We start from the raw sequence: 18963 nt of genomic DNA, 5'->3' as shown, positions 1-18963 counted from the left end.
TCTCCGCCATGTGGTGATGCTTGGTCCATTGATACTGTCAAGTTGTGGCTGTGAAATGTTTGTTGTGGCTGATTAAAATGTCAGAAAGGATAATGGATGGACTTTTATAGACACAGACTGGACACGAACTTTGACCTTAGTTGTATGGGTCAGACTTTGGAATGTTGGAGTTGATGATGATGATCAGAGAAAGAAGCAAGAAAATGTCATTCGAAAGATTTGTACTATTTGTTTTTTTAAAGGGGGATGAAGAAAGAAGTGAAGTGATATATATATTCAGAAGGAGAAAAGGAATTTATGTGAGTTTTGTATACTCATTGAACTACTGCTAAGTTTCGTCATATGTAGCCATTAAATTGTATATCATAGGTAATTTGATTCCAGAGTTAATAAACTGGAATAAATTGTTCTTACACACTGCTCAGGGCTAAAGAAATACTGCTATTAAATAATTTTCGCTTCCTTGAAAATTCTTGCTACTTTTGCCCTAACCACCATTTTTCCTTCTATCTTTCAGATGTGATTACTCAAGATGTACTTCAAGTCATTGGCCATCCCCTCCCTAATGGAGTGACTTTCACAGAGGGTCTGACTGGCGCTGCATTCAAATTTGAAGGAGACTCCAACGCAGGCCGGCATGCTGAGATCATCCTGCCCACAGACTTCTCTGCCAACTTCCCTGAATTCTCCATCCTGATGCTGCTGCGCCCCTACAGCGGTAGCAGGGGTACAGTCTTTGGTGTGACAGACCCCTACCACCAGACCATCATCCTCAGCGTGAACATTACCAGCATGTCTATAGAGCAGATGAGAATAAGCCTCATACTTACTAACATAGACTATACCAGTGAGTCGACAGAGGTAGCAGCCTTTCTCGTGCCTTCCTTCACAAACCATTGGACGCAACTGGCGTTGAGTATAAGGGACAACCAGGTTACCCTGTTTCTAGACTGTCAGGAACTTGGTATGCAATTTTTCGATAAAAATCAAGGATGGCACATCAGGATACCACAGATGGCTCCCCTTTTCATTGGACATCTAGGAACAGTGGGAGAACGGGTGCAATATCGGGTAAGTAATTAGTGTAGCAAGCCTGTACAAGCTTTTTCTAAGGGGGGGGGGGGGCGGTGTTAGGGTTGACAACTTTGAGCCAGAGGTGAGAGATGGGCATTGCGAGGGAGGAAGGCGACTAAACCCGAAAAGGGTAATGAGCACTTCATTTTTATATTTAGCGACGAATCAGCCTGCGAATAAGCCTGCGAATAAGCGGGGGGGGGGGGGGGGGGGGGAATGGAGCACCATTTTTTTAAAAATCAACCCCCCCCCTCCTAGTTTGTACGGGAGGTGTGTAGTTTTGCTTATCTTAATAGACGCCTTTGTTGAGAAGAGGCAGAAGAACATCAAATGATGCATGGCTAATAGTTGTACATTTTGTTGAATAAAGTTTGAACCTTTAATTTGACTTCATCTACACAGCACATTTCAATCTGTAAGTCATCTGTATCATTAAGATTGATAGTTTTTGGATCCTCTATAATATTTCTCTATCTATCTACCACAAAATTGGAAAATGAACAACTGGACCAAAATATGTTTTTTTGGCTTTTTACTTTTTACTTTTTACCCAACAATATTTTTAGATTGAGCCATAACATATTTCAGTTTATTGGCCAAACTTTATAGTTTGTAGATAAACTTAAAAAAGCATTAATGTTTGTTTGTAAGCAACCAATTAAAAGTAAGTATGATCAACTTCATCATATCACTTAAACATTGAGTGAAGCCAACTTTATTGGTCAGTTTGCTATTTAAAAATAAAAATTATAATGCTATTTGATGAGCAATATAATCTAGTTATTAACATCTTTCCGTACTTGTGTTATTGTTTTTTCTAGGGGGATATCCAACAGATTATTATCACTAACAGTGCAGACTCGGCAGAAGAACATTGCCCAATCGGTGAAGTAAGTGTACTAGCCTATGTATTAAACACTCCTTTGCAAGCAAGGAGTTTTGTCATAATTCCAATATGCATGATAAAAAAGAAGAATTTTATGAAATAATAAAAAATATGTTTGCAAGATATATTTAGGTATGGCATTCATGTAATTCAAATAATGCTTACTTTTAGTAGAATAGAGGTACAACTTGAACTTTAATGTAATCGGAGGAAATAATGGAAGAAGTCATTGCCAAGGGCAACAAGTTGTAATCTGTTAGTAATGAGATTTGTTTGTCCTTATTAATTAGTATCACATGATGCAATGACTTGAGAAAAGAGATCCTGACAATTTTTTTCATTCCCCCCCCCCCCCACATGAAAGTATAAGATAGGCATTGAAATATACTACATCGAATCTGAACTCTATTCCATTCTCCTTTTTGTTCCATTGCCATAATTTGAAAGTAGAATCTCAACGTATTTTTAATAAAGGCCCTACTAAATTTCAATGATTTTTCAAAATATACACATCCTTAATTAATTTCCTTCACTGTTTATTAAACACTTTCATACACCCATTCCCACTTTTCCTTTAAATAATATAGTTAGAATTTACCGTTCATACCAATTGGGAGGCCACTTAACTGCTTAACCGGATTTTCTCTTAGAATATTATTCATTCATAGTTTCATTTATAGTTTTGTACCTCTTAGTGGATAGCTTTAATACTTTGGTAATTAATTAAGAAAGAAATATATATTCATATGGCCTTGAATTAGTTTTTCAGTCTAAAAAAAGGTATTAAATATTGCAGAGCATACTTCAATAGACATCTTTCTTTGAGAAAAAAAGCTAGAGAAATTATGAAATGCATCTTTTGCAAGAATGATTGCAGTATTATTTATTACATGCTTTGCTCTTGCTTGCATGAATCATGCAAATATTATTTATTATGAGTGGTGCAGCTATTTATCACCTCTATTTAATCATGCATGTTTATTTTCAAAGTTTTATGCAGTGAAAATTTTCTAGTGATCAAAGGCTATGAAGTACCGCAGAGCAACTGGAATGTAACACATTTTGATAGAAAGATCCTACACTGCACTGCTTATATCACGTGATAGTGGAGAGAGAAAGTGCTTATCAAGTGGTTGATGTTTTTGTCAATAAATTTCACATTTCAAGTCACACTGAATTTTAAAATTACAATTTATTTTTAGTCCATCACTGTGCATTTCAAATTAACAAGCACTGAAACCAACTAGTAGAGATATTAATCTATATTGGAGTAAAAACCAAATTAAAATCATAATATTTGAAATTTAAGTAGTTTTCCAAATATAGTTTCTATTAAAAAGCTCTCCATTGTTTTAATTTGCTTTTATTTTCATTTGCATACATTAACCATATTTTATTGCCTTTTTATTTTCTTTCACCGAAGCTTGATTTCAATATATATTTATCTTGATCTGAATTAACCTTTGGCCATTTGTGCATCCATTGCTTTCCACTGCTTACTTCTTCCCTACTCGTGAAGATCTCGGGCAGCGGTTCCATGGCACTCAGAGAAAGTGCTGGAGAGGATTGGGCCTTCGTAGTAAGTTTTAATTTATTCATTTATAAATCCTTGCACCCCATTTAATAAAATTTGGGTATAAGGGTACCTTTTTGTTGGACGTGTGGTATCATCGGTGTTGTCAATCTTTGTGCCTTTTTCGATCAAGAATTGGGAGTAAAGTAAAATGTCCTGTATGTTAGATGTCTGTTGAACCGTTTAATACTTGTATTTATCTTAACTAGGGTGAATGTATCGGCATATGTTTTATGGGGGGGGGGGATAAATGTTTGTGAGCAAAGAGATGAGTCAAATGCACAGGTCATAAGCAGTAATAGCAAAGTAGCAGAAATTGCATTAACAACAGTCTTTAACAATATTTTGAAGTTAATTCTGTGCACTCTAGAGTATAAAAGGCCCATGCTTTATATAAGGGAATGCAGTAAAAAAAAAAGATACTTATATGAAATGTGCAGTACTATTTGCATAACAGCTTTAGTGTAATGTATTAGCTTTAAAGGAGAAGCCACAGAATAGATTGATTAAACAAAAAGCTAGGGAGTTTTTTGTTGTAGTTGCAGAAATTCATGCAAATGTAAAATTACTAATGAATCCCTCTAAGGCATACTTTCCTTGTTGGTGCCTATGTAGCATAAGCTTCTGTACTCGCCCACACAACCCATGCACATTAATTTTGGAGAAACTGAACACTTGTATTGCATGAATCTTGTAGAACCTAATGCAAGAAGACAGATGAAGAATAACCTAACAATAACTGAATTCTAAAAAGATTGCACCTTACCATTTTTCTTGGGCCTGTGGCACATGAAAACTTTTTGAAGTGTCCATTAATCTTATCCGTTACTTGTATATCTCCCCAAATTAGACACATAAATTCACTATTATGGAAGTGTATGACCTTTTATGACAGTTCCTGTAAGCATTAACCAGTGTAGAATGCTCTTTAAAATGGCTAGATATTATGCAATAGCTGTGGGTCAGTGTAAGCAGGCAGGGAGTTTATTAGTCATTAGCCATCACCTGTATTCCCAGAAGTCGTTTTAATCTGTTCATTAACACCAAACTTATTATTTATTACTAACAAACAAATCAATTAACCAGTGGCTGTTGTAATTTAACGAACACTTTATATTTCATGTCATTTCTAACAAATTGCTATGCCTCACTGTTTGCACTGTTTGCACTGTTAACACTGTTAAAAAAATACACATAAATGTACTGCTTATTTAATGTGAATTGCATGTTGAAAACTATATATATATATGTTAAGTATATATTTAACTGTTCATTAAGTCGACCCCTATATACGTGTGCTAAGTGTATATTTAAATGTTCATTAAGTCGACCATTTCTATGTATATCTATATTCTTTGTGATGTCCATGATATTGACCTATTTCTTAAGATATTTTGATATCCTTGTGAGTAATATTAGTCTCTGTGTGTTCATTGTATCAATTTACTAAGTCCACCTTGATGTATATTTACATGCAGAGTTAATGCCCTTCTGGCTCTCAGCAGGCAATACGCTATGATACCTTCACAGCTAAGTATAATATTTAACTTATCATCTGTTCAGAGCCAGAGGGGTGTTAACTCTTTATCCTTCAACAGCATTAATGACCTTCTAGCGCTGAACAGACAAATCAAAGTCAAAACTTGATACAGAATGTTTCCAGAAGAATTATTAGCCTTTCCTGGAGGGCTGTCGGCCATAGATTGGTCATCTCATTCTTCTATCATCATGATGGCAATTCCCACCTTTTCCTTGATGGCCGATGGTCCGGATTGGTCAGGTCCGGATTTGTCATCTTGTTGAACTCGTTCTTCTGTGATGTCCCCCCACCATTTCCTAGAAGCATGTAACCTTGAATCCCTACAGAAATAGCAATTTAACTTATTAAGTGGCTACTTGGGTTGCCCTTCCTCTGCAACGTACTTGGCACCTGTTCAGAGGCTAGTCCTAGTACCCCAGCCACACTGAAAAACTGGTCCCAAACAAGCGATAATCACAAAAATCATGAGCACATGAGGTGACGTCATGTTACTGTTGGCTTTATTTAGGTCAATTATCAATAAAGTCGGCCCTTAAGCAGTTATGAGTTGGTTTAGGATCTGATCTTGAACTTGCTGAACAGATTTTTATACTGACAGTATGAGGGGGGGAGGGGGGGGGGGGGGGGAGGGGGAGGGGGGAGGGGGCTTGGTTGTCATTGTGTAGAGACTACAAAGTGCACTTTGGTCATATTTTGTTTTGACTATTGTCCATCTTGTTGGTGTGACAGGGTTATTAGTCAGGAAAGCTTGAGATCAGTATGAAGCAGTCCCGTTTGCGTGTTAGACCTAATGAGCTGTGACTAAGAGGGCTGAAATAAGAATGAAGGAGCTATTACTAGCAGGTTCATCTGTACTTTTTGCCCTTATTACAAAAAATGAGGACAATCATTAAACTGTGACTTTCATCAAAGTGTTACAAATTCATGTTTGAGTATGACTTTTTCCCCTTCCTTTTGTAAGTGGCAATATATGGGGGTGCCAGGGGGAAATGACACTTACCACCTGTGAATGTTCTGAATCATGAATTAGATATATATTGTAATTCTTTTGAAACTTAAATATGATATGGCTGTGTTTTTTAAAAATTCCCTTTCTGTTCTCAAACAACTAGAGGATTTACATTAGGAACTAGATTTGATGCGTCCCCAGCTGGACAATTACGCCATAATTTTAAATCAAAATTCCTTTAGATTTTTATGTGAATGAATTCATGGTGATTGCATATCAGAGCATGTGAAACAACCAACAAAAATATTTACATTCATTTAGGAGCTATTTCATACGGAAAAAAAATATCATGTGCAAATTAACAATTCTAAAAAGTTGAAAAGTGTTTCATGAATATTTAAAGGCATTGTAATAGCTTAAGTTACACATGTTTACCAGCTATAAATGTCAATGAAGTGAGCGAGGTGATTGGCAGAAGGAACTAGAGACAGGAGGTACAAGAGAAGGAGGAAAACATTAGGTCCAGTACAAGGAGAACAGTAGGCTAAAAGGCATTATATTTGGAATGAGGGGATAACTTTGAATACAGAAGGAAAGAATGTAAAATTACTGACTGACTTCTTTTGTGTCTTTTTGGTGCCGCACTTACAAGTAAATGCCTTTTATAGCAACTGTGGAGGAGTAAAAAATTAAAAAAACATAAATTTGAGACAGAAAATAAGAATATGTGTACAAATACGACCAATAAATCTTGCTGACACCTTTGAGACTATAGTCTATAGACTAGTGACTACATGTAACAAAGGGTGGGCCGTTTACACCTCCATAAATCCAATTATCTCTTAAGAACATCAAGTGATTAGGGAAGTGAACGATTGCTATAAAAGGCATTTACTAAAGTGCGGCACCGAAAAGACACAAAAGAAGTTGTGCCAAAAGTCAGTCAACTTATGTAATTTAAAAGATCAACTGTGTGATGTATTGTCGCAATAAAGGGTTATTACAGATAAGTTGTCGCACAATAAGACACAAAAGACTTCCTGAAGTCTGTCAACTTGAGTCATTTTTAAAGTAAACTGTATGATGCAATGCATACTTTCAAGATGAGCTACATTGTAAGGGTCAAATGATATTACAGGTTGTTTGAAGATCCATTGGTCTATCTGTAGAAAAATTTCTTCCATTTGAGTATTTAAGAGATTATAATTTAACGAATTGTGTCTGATATAATTGAGACAATATTATTTCCAATTAATCTAGCATAAACAGTTTGTAGTTTGATCCAAATGTGGATCTTCAATGGTAATCAACAGGTTTATTGGATAGACATTTATATCTAAAGCAATATTTCTGCTACAGGACCAGTGTTAATCGTAGGAAGTTATTTCCATTCCATGGATTTCAAGCATTTGGAAGACTCTGCATGGTTAATTCCCCTACCCCTGTACACGCAATGCAAAAACATTTTCATCAAGTTCTTTCCATAACAGACCCTTAAATCAACACCTGATTGGCTAGGTATTGATTTAGTGAGGAAATAAGAATGTATGCATTGCAGAGTTGCGATGGCTATGCTAAGAGGAAGAACAATGACCTTGTATCTGTGAGGTCATGGACTCAGAACTTATTTTTACCCTTCCAGATACCCATTTTCCTCACCTGGGTAATTGAAAGGGGTAAATGAAGATAGCGGCCTTGCCAAAGGCCACAAGTGCAAGGACCGGGACTCTGCTGCAAACTGTTGATCAACACTATTCGGAGATGTGTCTACTTGACCATGACCGTATGACGTACACCTCTACATACCAGATACATCTCCCATTGAGCTGCTAACTGAACAGTTCCGTGAAATGATCAGAGACATAACAGCATCCCTGATTAGATCAAGTCACCTGTATCCAGTCCATGAACAGGTTGTTTTTGTCCAGGGGGGTGTTTCACAAAACTTGTCATCAGTGACAAAGGACAGTTTTTGTTATAAGCTACTGAAATCCTTGCTTCTAATTGGTCATCAGCAGATTTATCACTGATTTTTTTCATTTGTCATTGAAAATGGCTTTGTGAAACGGGTCCCAGGTCTTTGTCAAGGTCATCAAGGGCGATGGGTATGGACCGTGATGATGGATGCTAATAATTCACAGGTAGCACACCTCACCCATCAGTGTCAAACATCAAAAGGATTAGAATAGAATACCCAATGTCATGGCTACTGTAGTTGAGATACTCGGGAGTGATTCATCTAGCGGTTGTTCTTGGCCAAATTGCATTTGTTATACCAAGGTTGTTTTTGGAGTTTGATTGAATTGGGAGCGGGGATGGAAATAAATGGAATGCTCTTTACCCATGGATGCTATAATAAATAGAATAGATGATAGAGGGAGAAAAGTTGGACTTTGGTTAATAGAGAAACCTTGGCCATAAATAACAGGAGAATTAGGGCCCATAATCCATATATTATGTAATGTAATTATGTAGTTTGGTAATGATATACTAGAGGTTTCATAATAATTTCTTTCTGCATGGACCTTTGTTTTAAGGAGGAAAAGTAATATCAATCTGTCAAATATTTAATTTCAAAATTGAAACTTTGAGTCAACGTTTTCATTCTGGTGGTAGTTTTACACCATCTTCATACAAATCTAATGTCATTCATTTTGATGTTAAAGTTTCAAGTAATTGAATGGAAAACAATACAATGCTATGGAAAATATGAATCAACAACCAAGCCTTCCCCCCTCTTTTTATTGATATGATAGCATTACCTGTCAAAACTCTCAGAGCTCAGATTGCAGGTCCAAAATGATTGAATGTTTCCTATGTTGCACATGGGATTTGAATACATATGAAACACCAATACAAAACAAGTATTCTTCCGCTTAGGGTTACCTAGGTCATTCATGAATGTAGTTTCGTTCTGTTGATCGGTTTACCATAAGCAGTGCTTTAGGGAATATGATTTGAGTTGAGAGACTGCCTGATGCACTGTCTTGGTCTCAAAGCCGAAGTCTTCTTTGTTATCAAGTTGATTCCAGTAAATGTAAAAGAAGCAAGACATTTTTAGTGAACATTTGAAAACTATCTGATGGAAAAGAAAAAAAAAGGAACAAAATTTAATGTTAAAGTTTTAAGATCCCTACATATAATGGTTTAACTCTTTGTTATCTACCAAATATTCCATGGATTTCCATTTTCCTTTCAAAGAAAAAGAGAAAATTTTACATGCGGAAGAAATGAATATAATGTACATTTGCAAAGAAAAAATGACAATTTGTCTACTTTTTAGGGATCTTCAAAACTTCAAATCATTATCACTTTAAAAAAAACTTCTTATTAGATTTGTCTCAAACTTGTGCATTTGGTATCCATGTACTTTCATAAAACATATAGCTATGTACTTGATAGAAGCACAATCGTTAAGAAAATACTGCAAGAACTGCAAAAAGTGATGGCACAAAGCATTGATCAAGCCCGGTTTGATGAGAGTGCAGTAGCCGACTCCAACACACTGCAAAATGATACACAGCCATGATGAGCTTGTGGAGTAGAGGTTATTGCTGGTCATATGCTACACCGACAGACAGGATGGCTCCAGATGAAGAAGAAAAGGATGTTTTAGATGTTTTTACCAGCAGATGGAAAATCACTTAGTGCTTTGAATTGTAATTAGAGGAACCTTTACATATTTAGAAAATAAATATAAATTATTTTCATGTTATTATTGGACTATTATTGGATAATAAACTCTACTTTACTTTGGTTTAAAAATTATGTTGCTAAGTTATTTTTAATTTTTCCTGTCACGGAAACACACCTCCCCCACAAAACAAACTTTTACATAGGCTATTAGATATATTTATAGTGTAGGTGTAATATATTTCAGGTAGCTATACTTATAGGTGACACACAAAAGAGATCAAAATGACAGGAAAAAAAGTAAGATTCATCAACTTTTATTTAATGGTATTAACATATTGTAAGCCGTAGGGCTGGCAATGGTTTTTGTGGTGAGAAATTTTTGCCAATATTTCCAGATTGTGCTGAAAGATGATTTGTTAAAGTAGAGAGGTGAGACTCTACCTCCCTGGTTAAAGGTTAGGTACTAGTCAAAACTTTGGGAGCCCGCTTAAGTCTTATGAAGCTTAATCATGTTTTAAATCATAGCTCCATTGGAGTCTTTTTGACACTATTGAGTATGTATCATTTCATGATTTACAACAAAAGTTTTATTTGTTTTCATATTAGGTCTGATCCAAGCTCTAATAGAGCTATCTACTTATGACAAATGATCATGTAATAATACCTGTGATGGACTATAGTAACATATAAGGCAATGTCCTATGATTTTGGCTTTGTGTGTTCTTGCTCTTCTACCGTAATTAACGGTGTATTAACCGCACCTTTTTGCCGCTGAAAAAAATTCAAATTCGGGGGTGTGGTTTACACACGGTACATCAATTTTTTTTTTTAAAGTTTCAATTTATGCCTCTCCACCTGGCAATGTCTCCCAGCTCAGTAATCGGTGTGTTGACTCACCACTCGGAAACTAGAACAACACTCAAATTTGTCTGTCATCTTGGTTTGAAAGTAATCTTTCTGATAGATTTCAATATGTAGTTGATAAAAATAATTCCTCCAATTTTTCTTCTATTACACGGCGTACCACAAGGTTCTATCCTAGGTCCTCTACTGTTTTTTAAGTCTGCAAAAAAAAAGTCGGCCAAAAAAAAAATTAATAATATTTAAGGGCGAAAAAGAGGGGTGCGGTTAAAAAACGAGGGTGGTTTATATAACGTTAATTACGGTACCTTCATTTGGCTTTTCCACCTAGAATTTGAAAAGAGTTATAATGACTTTGGTATCTACAGATTCTATTTTGGATCTATATTGGATGAATATTGCACCCGGTGGCTTTTTATTCATGGGTTACCCGGCCTGCCAGCTGCGTAGAAAGCGGTATCCCTATGGACTTTACTCCCCGTCTTGGCTTGGCATAGTCAGTGCAGTGGAATGCGGTTGCTACCAGTCTCTGGTGCAACCATCATGTATTAGGCATACTTCTCGCAATTAATTACCCCATTAAGTCACTAGAGGAAACCATCTGGATTGTGATGGGGTAAGACTCCTGCACCCTTGCTACCGGTAGATGATGAATTGGTAGGGACGATTGAACTTGGCAAACCTCTGTGGGTGGAACAACAAGATTCAAAGGGATAAAACTGGTCCTGATTGGGAACTACTAAGGACTGGAGACTCTCAGAACATCACTTGTTAGTCGTACTAAGGAGGTTTTTGGAGATGGAAAAAGCAGATTGTTGATCATATAGGCCTTGTTATATATTAGGAGAAAACATGCTGATTATGCAGCCTTTATAATCTTGAAAAATGATCATGATTTGATCCTTAAGCAAGTCCCCACATCCCTCAAACGTTTTTTATTTGGGGTCCGGATTGAAGTGTTTATGGTGAATATATATTCAGACTTTCTTCTTCACACAGCACACAGAGACATATTTCGTTGTACTGAATAAATATGGAAAATTATTGATGTAAACTATTCTCTTGAATATGTTTTTCCAGTGAAGAGGATGGTGTTTTCCTTTAATTGCGATGCAGGATGGTTTGTTATCAAAGTCATATCATCCTACATCTCCTGGTCCATTTGGTTTGATTAACGAGTGATCTTGATTAAGGATTGACTGCCATGGTCAACCTGCTGTAAATGCCTTGTATATGTTTGGGCATCAAGACAGGCCCCGCTACACATGCTGAATGGAAAAACAAACAGACATTTAAAGGACTGTTCGTAGTAGGTCCGTGGTTTAATATACATGTACATTTACCTCTATTTTCTTCTTTGGAGGTTGAATTGTTTGTTTCTCAATCAGAAAATGTTTGAAAAAACACATTGGAAAGTTTATGTGATAAAGAACAATTTGCCTTCACTTGTTATTTGCTCAGTTGATTATTTTTCTGCCTTTAATGCTTTGTAATGAATTGTAAACATCCTATATTAGTTGTTAGCTAATGATGTAAATTTCCAGAATTTATTTTAATTGTTTATTTTTATTATGATTCCTCTAGATTGGAACATGAGATTTAACAGCATTTTCTTAAAGACATTTGAAGGGGGAGAAAACAAAACTCAGGGAGAAAAAACTCAGGCAATGTATAAATGAATTCACAATCACTTCTGCTTCTTATCGAGACCTGATCATCTTGATATTTTAGATGATTAGTTGTAGCTGGCCCTGACAACAAAATGGTTGCTAGGAATGATGTTATAAATCCATTTGAATATCTCTGGAACTATAATGCCATATTATGCATTTGTTTGAATTACAATGTGGTCCATACAGTTACACATAATTTTTTCTTTAAATAGCTAGTCGGATGTTTATTACTGTATCACAAATAGACTTTAAAGCTTTGGGGGATTTGTCCATGACCTTCTGCATATGCAATGATAAAAGATGATCTAATTATTTCATTTCCTTTGTCGTTCATTCATTTATTTTGGCATCATATCATCCCAACCTCTGAGAAAGAGGAAATTAAAATTGACAATGGAAACAATTTTACAAGTTATTTCAGGAGCTTTGATTGTTGACAGTGATCGAGTAACAAAAATAAAGGAGAACTGAAGTTAATTTGATGAACAATATTTCCTAGTATCATCAGTGAAAAATAGACCTGCAGCTATTCTAGAAATAGGTAAAATACTGCATACTTTTAATACTTTGTCATGGCTGGGGCTACCCTGAAATAGTCATCAATTTATCTGCTCCAGGGCCAAGATTGCAATCATCACAGTGCATACCTTGGGTGATTTTAAGCTACATCAAAACTAAGAATTGAAATGCATCACTTTGGACAACTTCATAATAGTCTAGGAAGTGGTTGCACAATATGAAATTTTATTTAGGTCAAAATCCTTTTAGTCACAACCTGAATGTGTCATTCCAAATTACTTCCAAAACTATTTAAATGATATGGATCTTTTCTGACATATCTAGAAAAGTAACAATTGCCTTTAATCCACCAACAAATTTCCCATGAATTCAATTGTAGCTTAATCTTCTATATAATATGTTTCATACATTTGGAATTTTTCATTCGTTCTGTAGTATGTAACTTTTAATTGAAAGCTTTCTTATTATCATATACAGCATTTAGACCTGTTTTAGAAATTACATTTTCATGCAAGGAAGTTGGAATGGTTTATATCTCTGGTTGATTTACATATAGCAATCAGTTCTGTTTCTTTGAAGAAGAAAAAAAAGTATGAAAATGATTTGACAGATGTCAAAATGATTGATGTCTAAATTTTCTGGGGGAAAATTCCAGCCTTGAAATTGCTAACCACACAATAATTGTTAGATGAAAATGAAATGGAATGAGGTTCTGACTTGAAATATCATAAATGTTTTGAGCATGTTTTCTAGTTTTTATTCCTTATCGAAGTAACTTCTGTTTGTTTTGGGTTATGGATATATTGAAATATTTTCAAAAGTTGCGTTATTTAAAATACTATTTTTCAATGGCATCACCATTGCTTCTACATTGTATAAAGGTAATGATGTGTTCATGGTCATGGTATGTTTCAGTCTGCGCTGTTTGATCACCATGTAAAATTACAAAATAGAAGTGAATAAATAGTAAAAATGATAATCTAAGTTTATGGCCTTAGCCTTGATGTTCCTCACACTTTACAAACAGACCTGATGAGATTTAATGTTTGTTCATAATTTGTTTTCATCGTAAAAAAATATTTTGATGGGATCAAATCGAAATTAGAAAGTGTGTGCCATTATTTTTCAGAGAATGGTATTGAAATTGTCAAACTTCACAGAGCTATAAGGAAATAGAATGACACAGTGATTTGAAAGGAAAGACCAGACAAAAACAGACAGACAGACTGACCAGCAAAGATAAATATAAGAAAAGGAAACACACTCTTGTGTTGAATCAACTTGAATACAGTTCATTGTAGTGTACAGTTAAGTTAAGATCTTCTCACCACAGATGGAGAAAAGTTCATCTACATGCAGATGCTGATTGTGCCTCTGTAGGCTGGTCAAGTTCAAACATAGTTAGATGAGTATCATATTTAGGACCATTAGTATCCAATAACAGTGATGACGGTGACCTACTTGCCCTCTTCAGACCCCATAGTCTCCAATCAAAGTCATTGTATTTGTAAGGCTTAAATAAAATGTTGATCCTGCAAAGGAAAGCAAAATTACTCTGTGTCAATCATGTTTTAGATTTCTTTTATATGCGTTGAAGTACGTTGATTAGCCAAGCATTTTCTCTAAAGTGGTTGAAAATAGGTGAAGATGTTATGCTTGTAACGCTTTATTTAAAGTACAGTCTGGGACTATGAACGAGACTGTGGCAGTGACCAGTGAGACTGACTCCCCATAGAGATCATCACTAAAGGAGTTCTTCCCTTGAGTAGAAGTAGTTTGGATCCTTGGCTGGGTGAGACCCTCCCCCTCTCCACCCTCCATTTACAATTTGAATTTTGCTTCAATCAGGAATGTTAAAGTTTCAAAACTTTGCAAGTCAATAATTTGTGTTTACTATGTTTTCATTTCTTATTTTTCGTTACTTCTGCTATAGAATATGAAAGTGTGATGACTTTTCTGCTCAACCCCCCCCCCCCCCCCCCCCCAATCATATTCAAAATGTTCTTTGAATGCTGAATGCCCATGGATGCAATATTCAATATGGAATTATGTTATATTGAAGTTTTTTATGACTCATGAGAGCCTATACTGCAGAACTGAACAAATATTGAAAATACTGAAAACGTGAGATCAGACCATAACTCCCATTTCATTTCTATTATGGGAAACCATCCACTATTTCACTCAAGAACATAAAGTATCATCTCTCTTTCTAACAGATATAGAAACCTGTTCTACCCATGACTAATTGTATGCTTCTCTTATTTGTTTGTACTATCTTGTCTCGTTGCATTCATTAAATAACCTACTTGATGCTCTATTTGTCACCTATAGAAACTGCAAACCATTAAATCCTCCACTCTTTCCCATCCAAAAAATAATCCAGCGACTTTTGTCTCCTGATGCCAATACCATGTGCTTGTCATAAGCAATCTCCATCAAAAGTTTCAAAACTTTTGTGAATTTATTGTAAACTATCTGTCACAGTTACATATTTCAGTCTGTGCTATTTATGTGCAGTCATCTGTATCAGCACCCTGTCTCGGATACCTCTTTTATCACTTCTCTGTTAACTTTTTGTTGAAGTTTTATTTGGAACTGATGTCACAATTTATTTGTCATGCCAAAGTTGTTATCTCCACCTCATAGCATTGGTATTCATTGTCTAAACAAAATGTCAAGGAAGATTTTATTTTATAATGTCACTTCTGACCTTCATGTAGGGTCTTTATGTCTTGTAGTTTATCACAAAATGGTACAGCTGTATTTCATTCTTTCATATTTTTCTTTGCACTGGATCACTTTCTTGTTGTTTATTTGAATTTCATATAAAAAGTTGATGTTGTCAAATGTCAAGCCACTTTTTCCCTGTGTCATTATTCACTCTTGTTTCATACTATTTTTCAAAGTTCACTTTGAACAATTTCTTTGGTGTTTTCATCATATGATTCCTTAGAAATTGACTTCTTTCACCCCATTTTGGCCTAGTTATTTATGAAATAATCAGTGATTCAACCCAAAATTTAACAAAACACCCTTCCATTTAAAATTAAATTGGTTTGATGATAGTGTCCCAGTCTCAGTGCTCATTTAATAATAATATCTGTGTCATTGTCAATTCATTTTCCTGTCGTGCGAGGCCAGGAGTTAAGAGAGAAGAAATCTCTGTAGGGGTCATTGTATAATCATGTTGGATGTTTGTGAATCAGTGATGAATCCAAAATGATAAAAGAAAGCATGCAGCTCTCACAGTCAAGTTTATATTACTGCTGAGGGTTTTGCACTTTTGTGTCATTCTTATCGGCCAGAATCCATCAGACTATAAACATCCCTCAGATACTGTTCTGTTGCTCATTTTCCTTTATCTTGCTATCTCTCTACCTCTATCTATTCCTCTTCTTCTTTCATGATTTTATTATTTCTGCCCATCGTCTCTCTCTCTTTCTCTCTCTCTCTCTCTCTCTCACTCTCACTCTTTTTTGCTTTCTTAACTCTCACTCTTACACTCTCCTTTTTCTTGCTCTTTTTCTCTTGTGCTTACTTTCTATACTATCCCATGTTTTTTCTTGCCTTGTCACAATCTTGTTCCTAAATTGCAGTTCCTAAACCATCCTTCTACCTCTCCCCTTTATGAACATCTATCTCTTTCCTCACATTTTTTCTCTGTCTCATCTCTATCCTTCCATCATCTCCACACAGTCCCTCTGTCACCCCCCCCCCCCCCTCGTCAAAGTCTTCTTGAGTCTTTTCTCTCACCTATAGATCCCATATATTGTTTTCTTGCCTCATCCTGTAAACATACTTCCTCATTTTACACCCTCCTTCTGTGATACCTCGCATACCTAGTCCCACCTAATGAATTCCATGTTGCATACCTGTCTGTATCCCGACCTACTTTGATCCAGCAGGCATCGTGTCATTCATTCCCCTCTGATCCATCCCTAATCTGCCCCCGTCTGATATCCCTCTACCTAATCCCTTCACAGCTCCCCTTGATATCCCCTCGACATTGAAAACATACAATTCTTCCATGATATCCTTTCGTTCAGACTACCGAAAGTCATCATATGCCTAGATATATTTACAAAAATTAAAGCTATATGACAGGCACTTCATTTTTCTAGTCAGGATGTTGTATAGTGAAATGCATATTTGAGCATCATTTTTAATGAAAGCTCGATAGAGAATCAGTGTCATGCTCTGGTTCAAATGTCTGAATGTATCAGACGAAAACGTATAAGTGGGAAGGGCTTATCTTAAGGGCGTACTGATGATTGGGCAGCTGTCGTGTCAACTGACCTGTTCAAACTAGTTTCCATATAAGACGTTCTTTCTACAGTTTTTGTTATTCGGTGTGCATACACCCCTTTCAATAGATGGTGATTCTTTATATGCTTATATGCTTATATGACATGCATCGAACATCCTCTAGTGTGAACATGCTTTATGTCATTCATGGTGTTTCCACATTCCTCTACCCTGGGAATGTGTCCCGGTTCTGTCTCCTTTAATTCAAAGGATGCGGTATCAAAGGACCAATCAGTCATCACAGCTCCAAAAGCAAGGTACATTTTTGGTGAACCTTTTCATTTTTATGTCTGGTTTGATAAAGGTGTTTCAAGGTAAACTTGAGGAATGATAGTAAACTTCCCCCTACAAAATGCTGATAAAGCTCTAAAAACTCTCTGAAAATATTAGCAAATTAAGATGAGTGTTGTTACACCACCCCCCCCCCCCTCTTGACACTTTGATCATGTCATTTTATTTTGTTAGATTTAATTCTGGTTTCCATCATTTCCAGTCTTTATATCTGACTGGATGGTTATCATTTTACAGATTTTTGGGGTACTCTATTTTCACATTCCCCTGTCCTGTATACTCTCATTGGTTTTGTCATCATGAGCACTTGTGTTCTGTGTTACTCAATCTCCTCTCATATCTAATGCTCTCCCAAAATCCATCGAATCCCGACTTATTTCTTGGACCAAAACATTCCACCCTCCTCCAATCATATATATTCCCTCCCCTCCCCTCCTCCCTCCCTCTCTCTCTCTCTCTCTCTCTCTCTCCCTCTCTCTCCCATTCTCTCTGTCTTTCTTGCTCTCTCAGCCAGACAGCTCCCCTTTCACGCTGTCCTATTTCAAACACAAGTTCCCAAATCCCTTCTCATCTCGTTATCCTTCACCAAAGCTATTTCCTCACCTGGAATAACTCCAATAAACCCAGCCAAGATCAAAAGATTTTTCATTCCCTCAGTTTCTTCTCGGTATATCCCATTCAACTTTTTTGGGAATTTGTTGGAGAACACTTTTCTGTGCTGATCAGACTTGATTGGTCAAAAGTTCAGACCATGCCCCAGAAATGGTGACAGTAGCTTTGATTGACTGCTACTGGTAGGGTGTTATAATGGATCATGTGGTATGGGGAGGGGTAACTACAACTGCCCCGCCCCTTTTAAAGTGTGCAGTACTAGTTAGCAACCAAAATATATAGGATATTCCTTTTATTTTTTTATAATAGTTTTGATAGAACAACAATAACCTATTTTATGATTAGTTTTGTGAAGGTCCTAGGTCCATGGTCCTAGCTTGGTTGTTTTGTTTGTTTTACCTGACTGCTCAGAGAGCATGTGTATGCTTGTTAGTAAGCAACCAAGGGACCGATATGCTTTAAGTCCTCTCTGAGGGACTTGGTAATGAAGATTAGTGCCTTACCAAACACTAGTGACTAGTACCACATCTAATTAGTTTCAAACCCAGGACCTCCCGGTTACAAGAACACTGCGCCATCGTGCTACTCTTACAATAAAGGAGTCAACAACTTCAATAATAAATCGTGCCTGTGTATGCAAACAAATTATCTTGAGTTTGTAGTATAATGTGCGCAACAAAACATATGCAAAATGTAGACTTTACCTTAAACATTCTCCTCCCACACTGTCTGTCTTGTTTTGAGTTTAGGAAGAATTCACCTATTCACCTGATGAACCTTGACATTCTTCGTACTTTCTTTCACATATCAGCATGATGTTATCAACTTCTCTCTTCCAAATATAACGTGTCTGAACTTCTTATGACCTGGTGTGTTGTTGTTTATCTGTTATTATGGATATACTAGCAACGTGCTTATATTTAGTATTTTTTATAGACTCATGAATGTTTTTTTAAACACTAGAAACATTTATGTACCACCCCAGAATTAAAAATTAAAACAAGTTTCCAAATAAGATTATGTTTTTGTGTGTATGTATAA

The 18963-nt window shown here is 36.0% G+C and overlaps 1 protein-coding gene across 3 annotated transcripts in view; it reads left to right on the top strand.

Moving 5' to 3' along the window:
* Positions 1-400: 400 nt before the first annotated feature.
* The window catches only part of LOC576214 (collagen alpha-1(I) chain), a 58726-nt gene continuing 40163 nt past the window's right edge, over positions 401-18963 (top strand). The window contains exons 1-3 of one of the 3 annotated variants that reach the window (XM_030974385.1): positions 401-1071; positions 1896-1964; positions 3480-3539. In XM_030974385.1, coding sequence (XP_030830245.1) covers positions 697-1071; positions 1896-1964; positions 3480-3539 — 504 coding nt within the window. In that variant the 5' untranslated portion in view covers positions 401-696. The remainder of the gene's footprint in view (positions 1072-1895; positions 1965-3479; positions 3540-18963) is intronic. The other 2 variants (XM_030974384.1, XM_030974383.1) reach the window with 2 other exon arrangements.

This window comes from Strongylocentrotus purpuratus, unplaced genomic scaffold, assembly GCF_000002235.5.
Source record: "Strongylocentrotus purpuratus isolate Spur 01 unplaced genomic scaffold, Spur_5.0 spur5_scaffold_7, whole genome shotgun sequence".
Lineage (NCBI taxonomy): Eukaryota > Metazoa > Echinodermata > Echinoidea > Camarodonta > Strongylocentrotidae > Strongylocentrotus > Strongylocentrotus purpuratus.
Note: the sequence above shows the minus strand (reverse complement) of the source record. Positions and strands in the feature narration are given on the sequence as shown.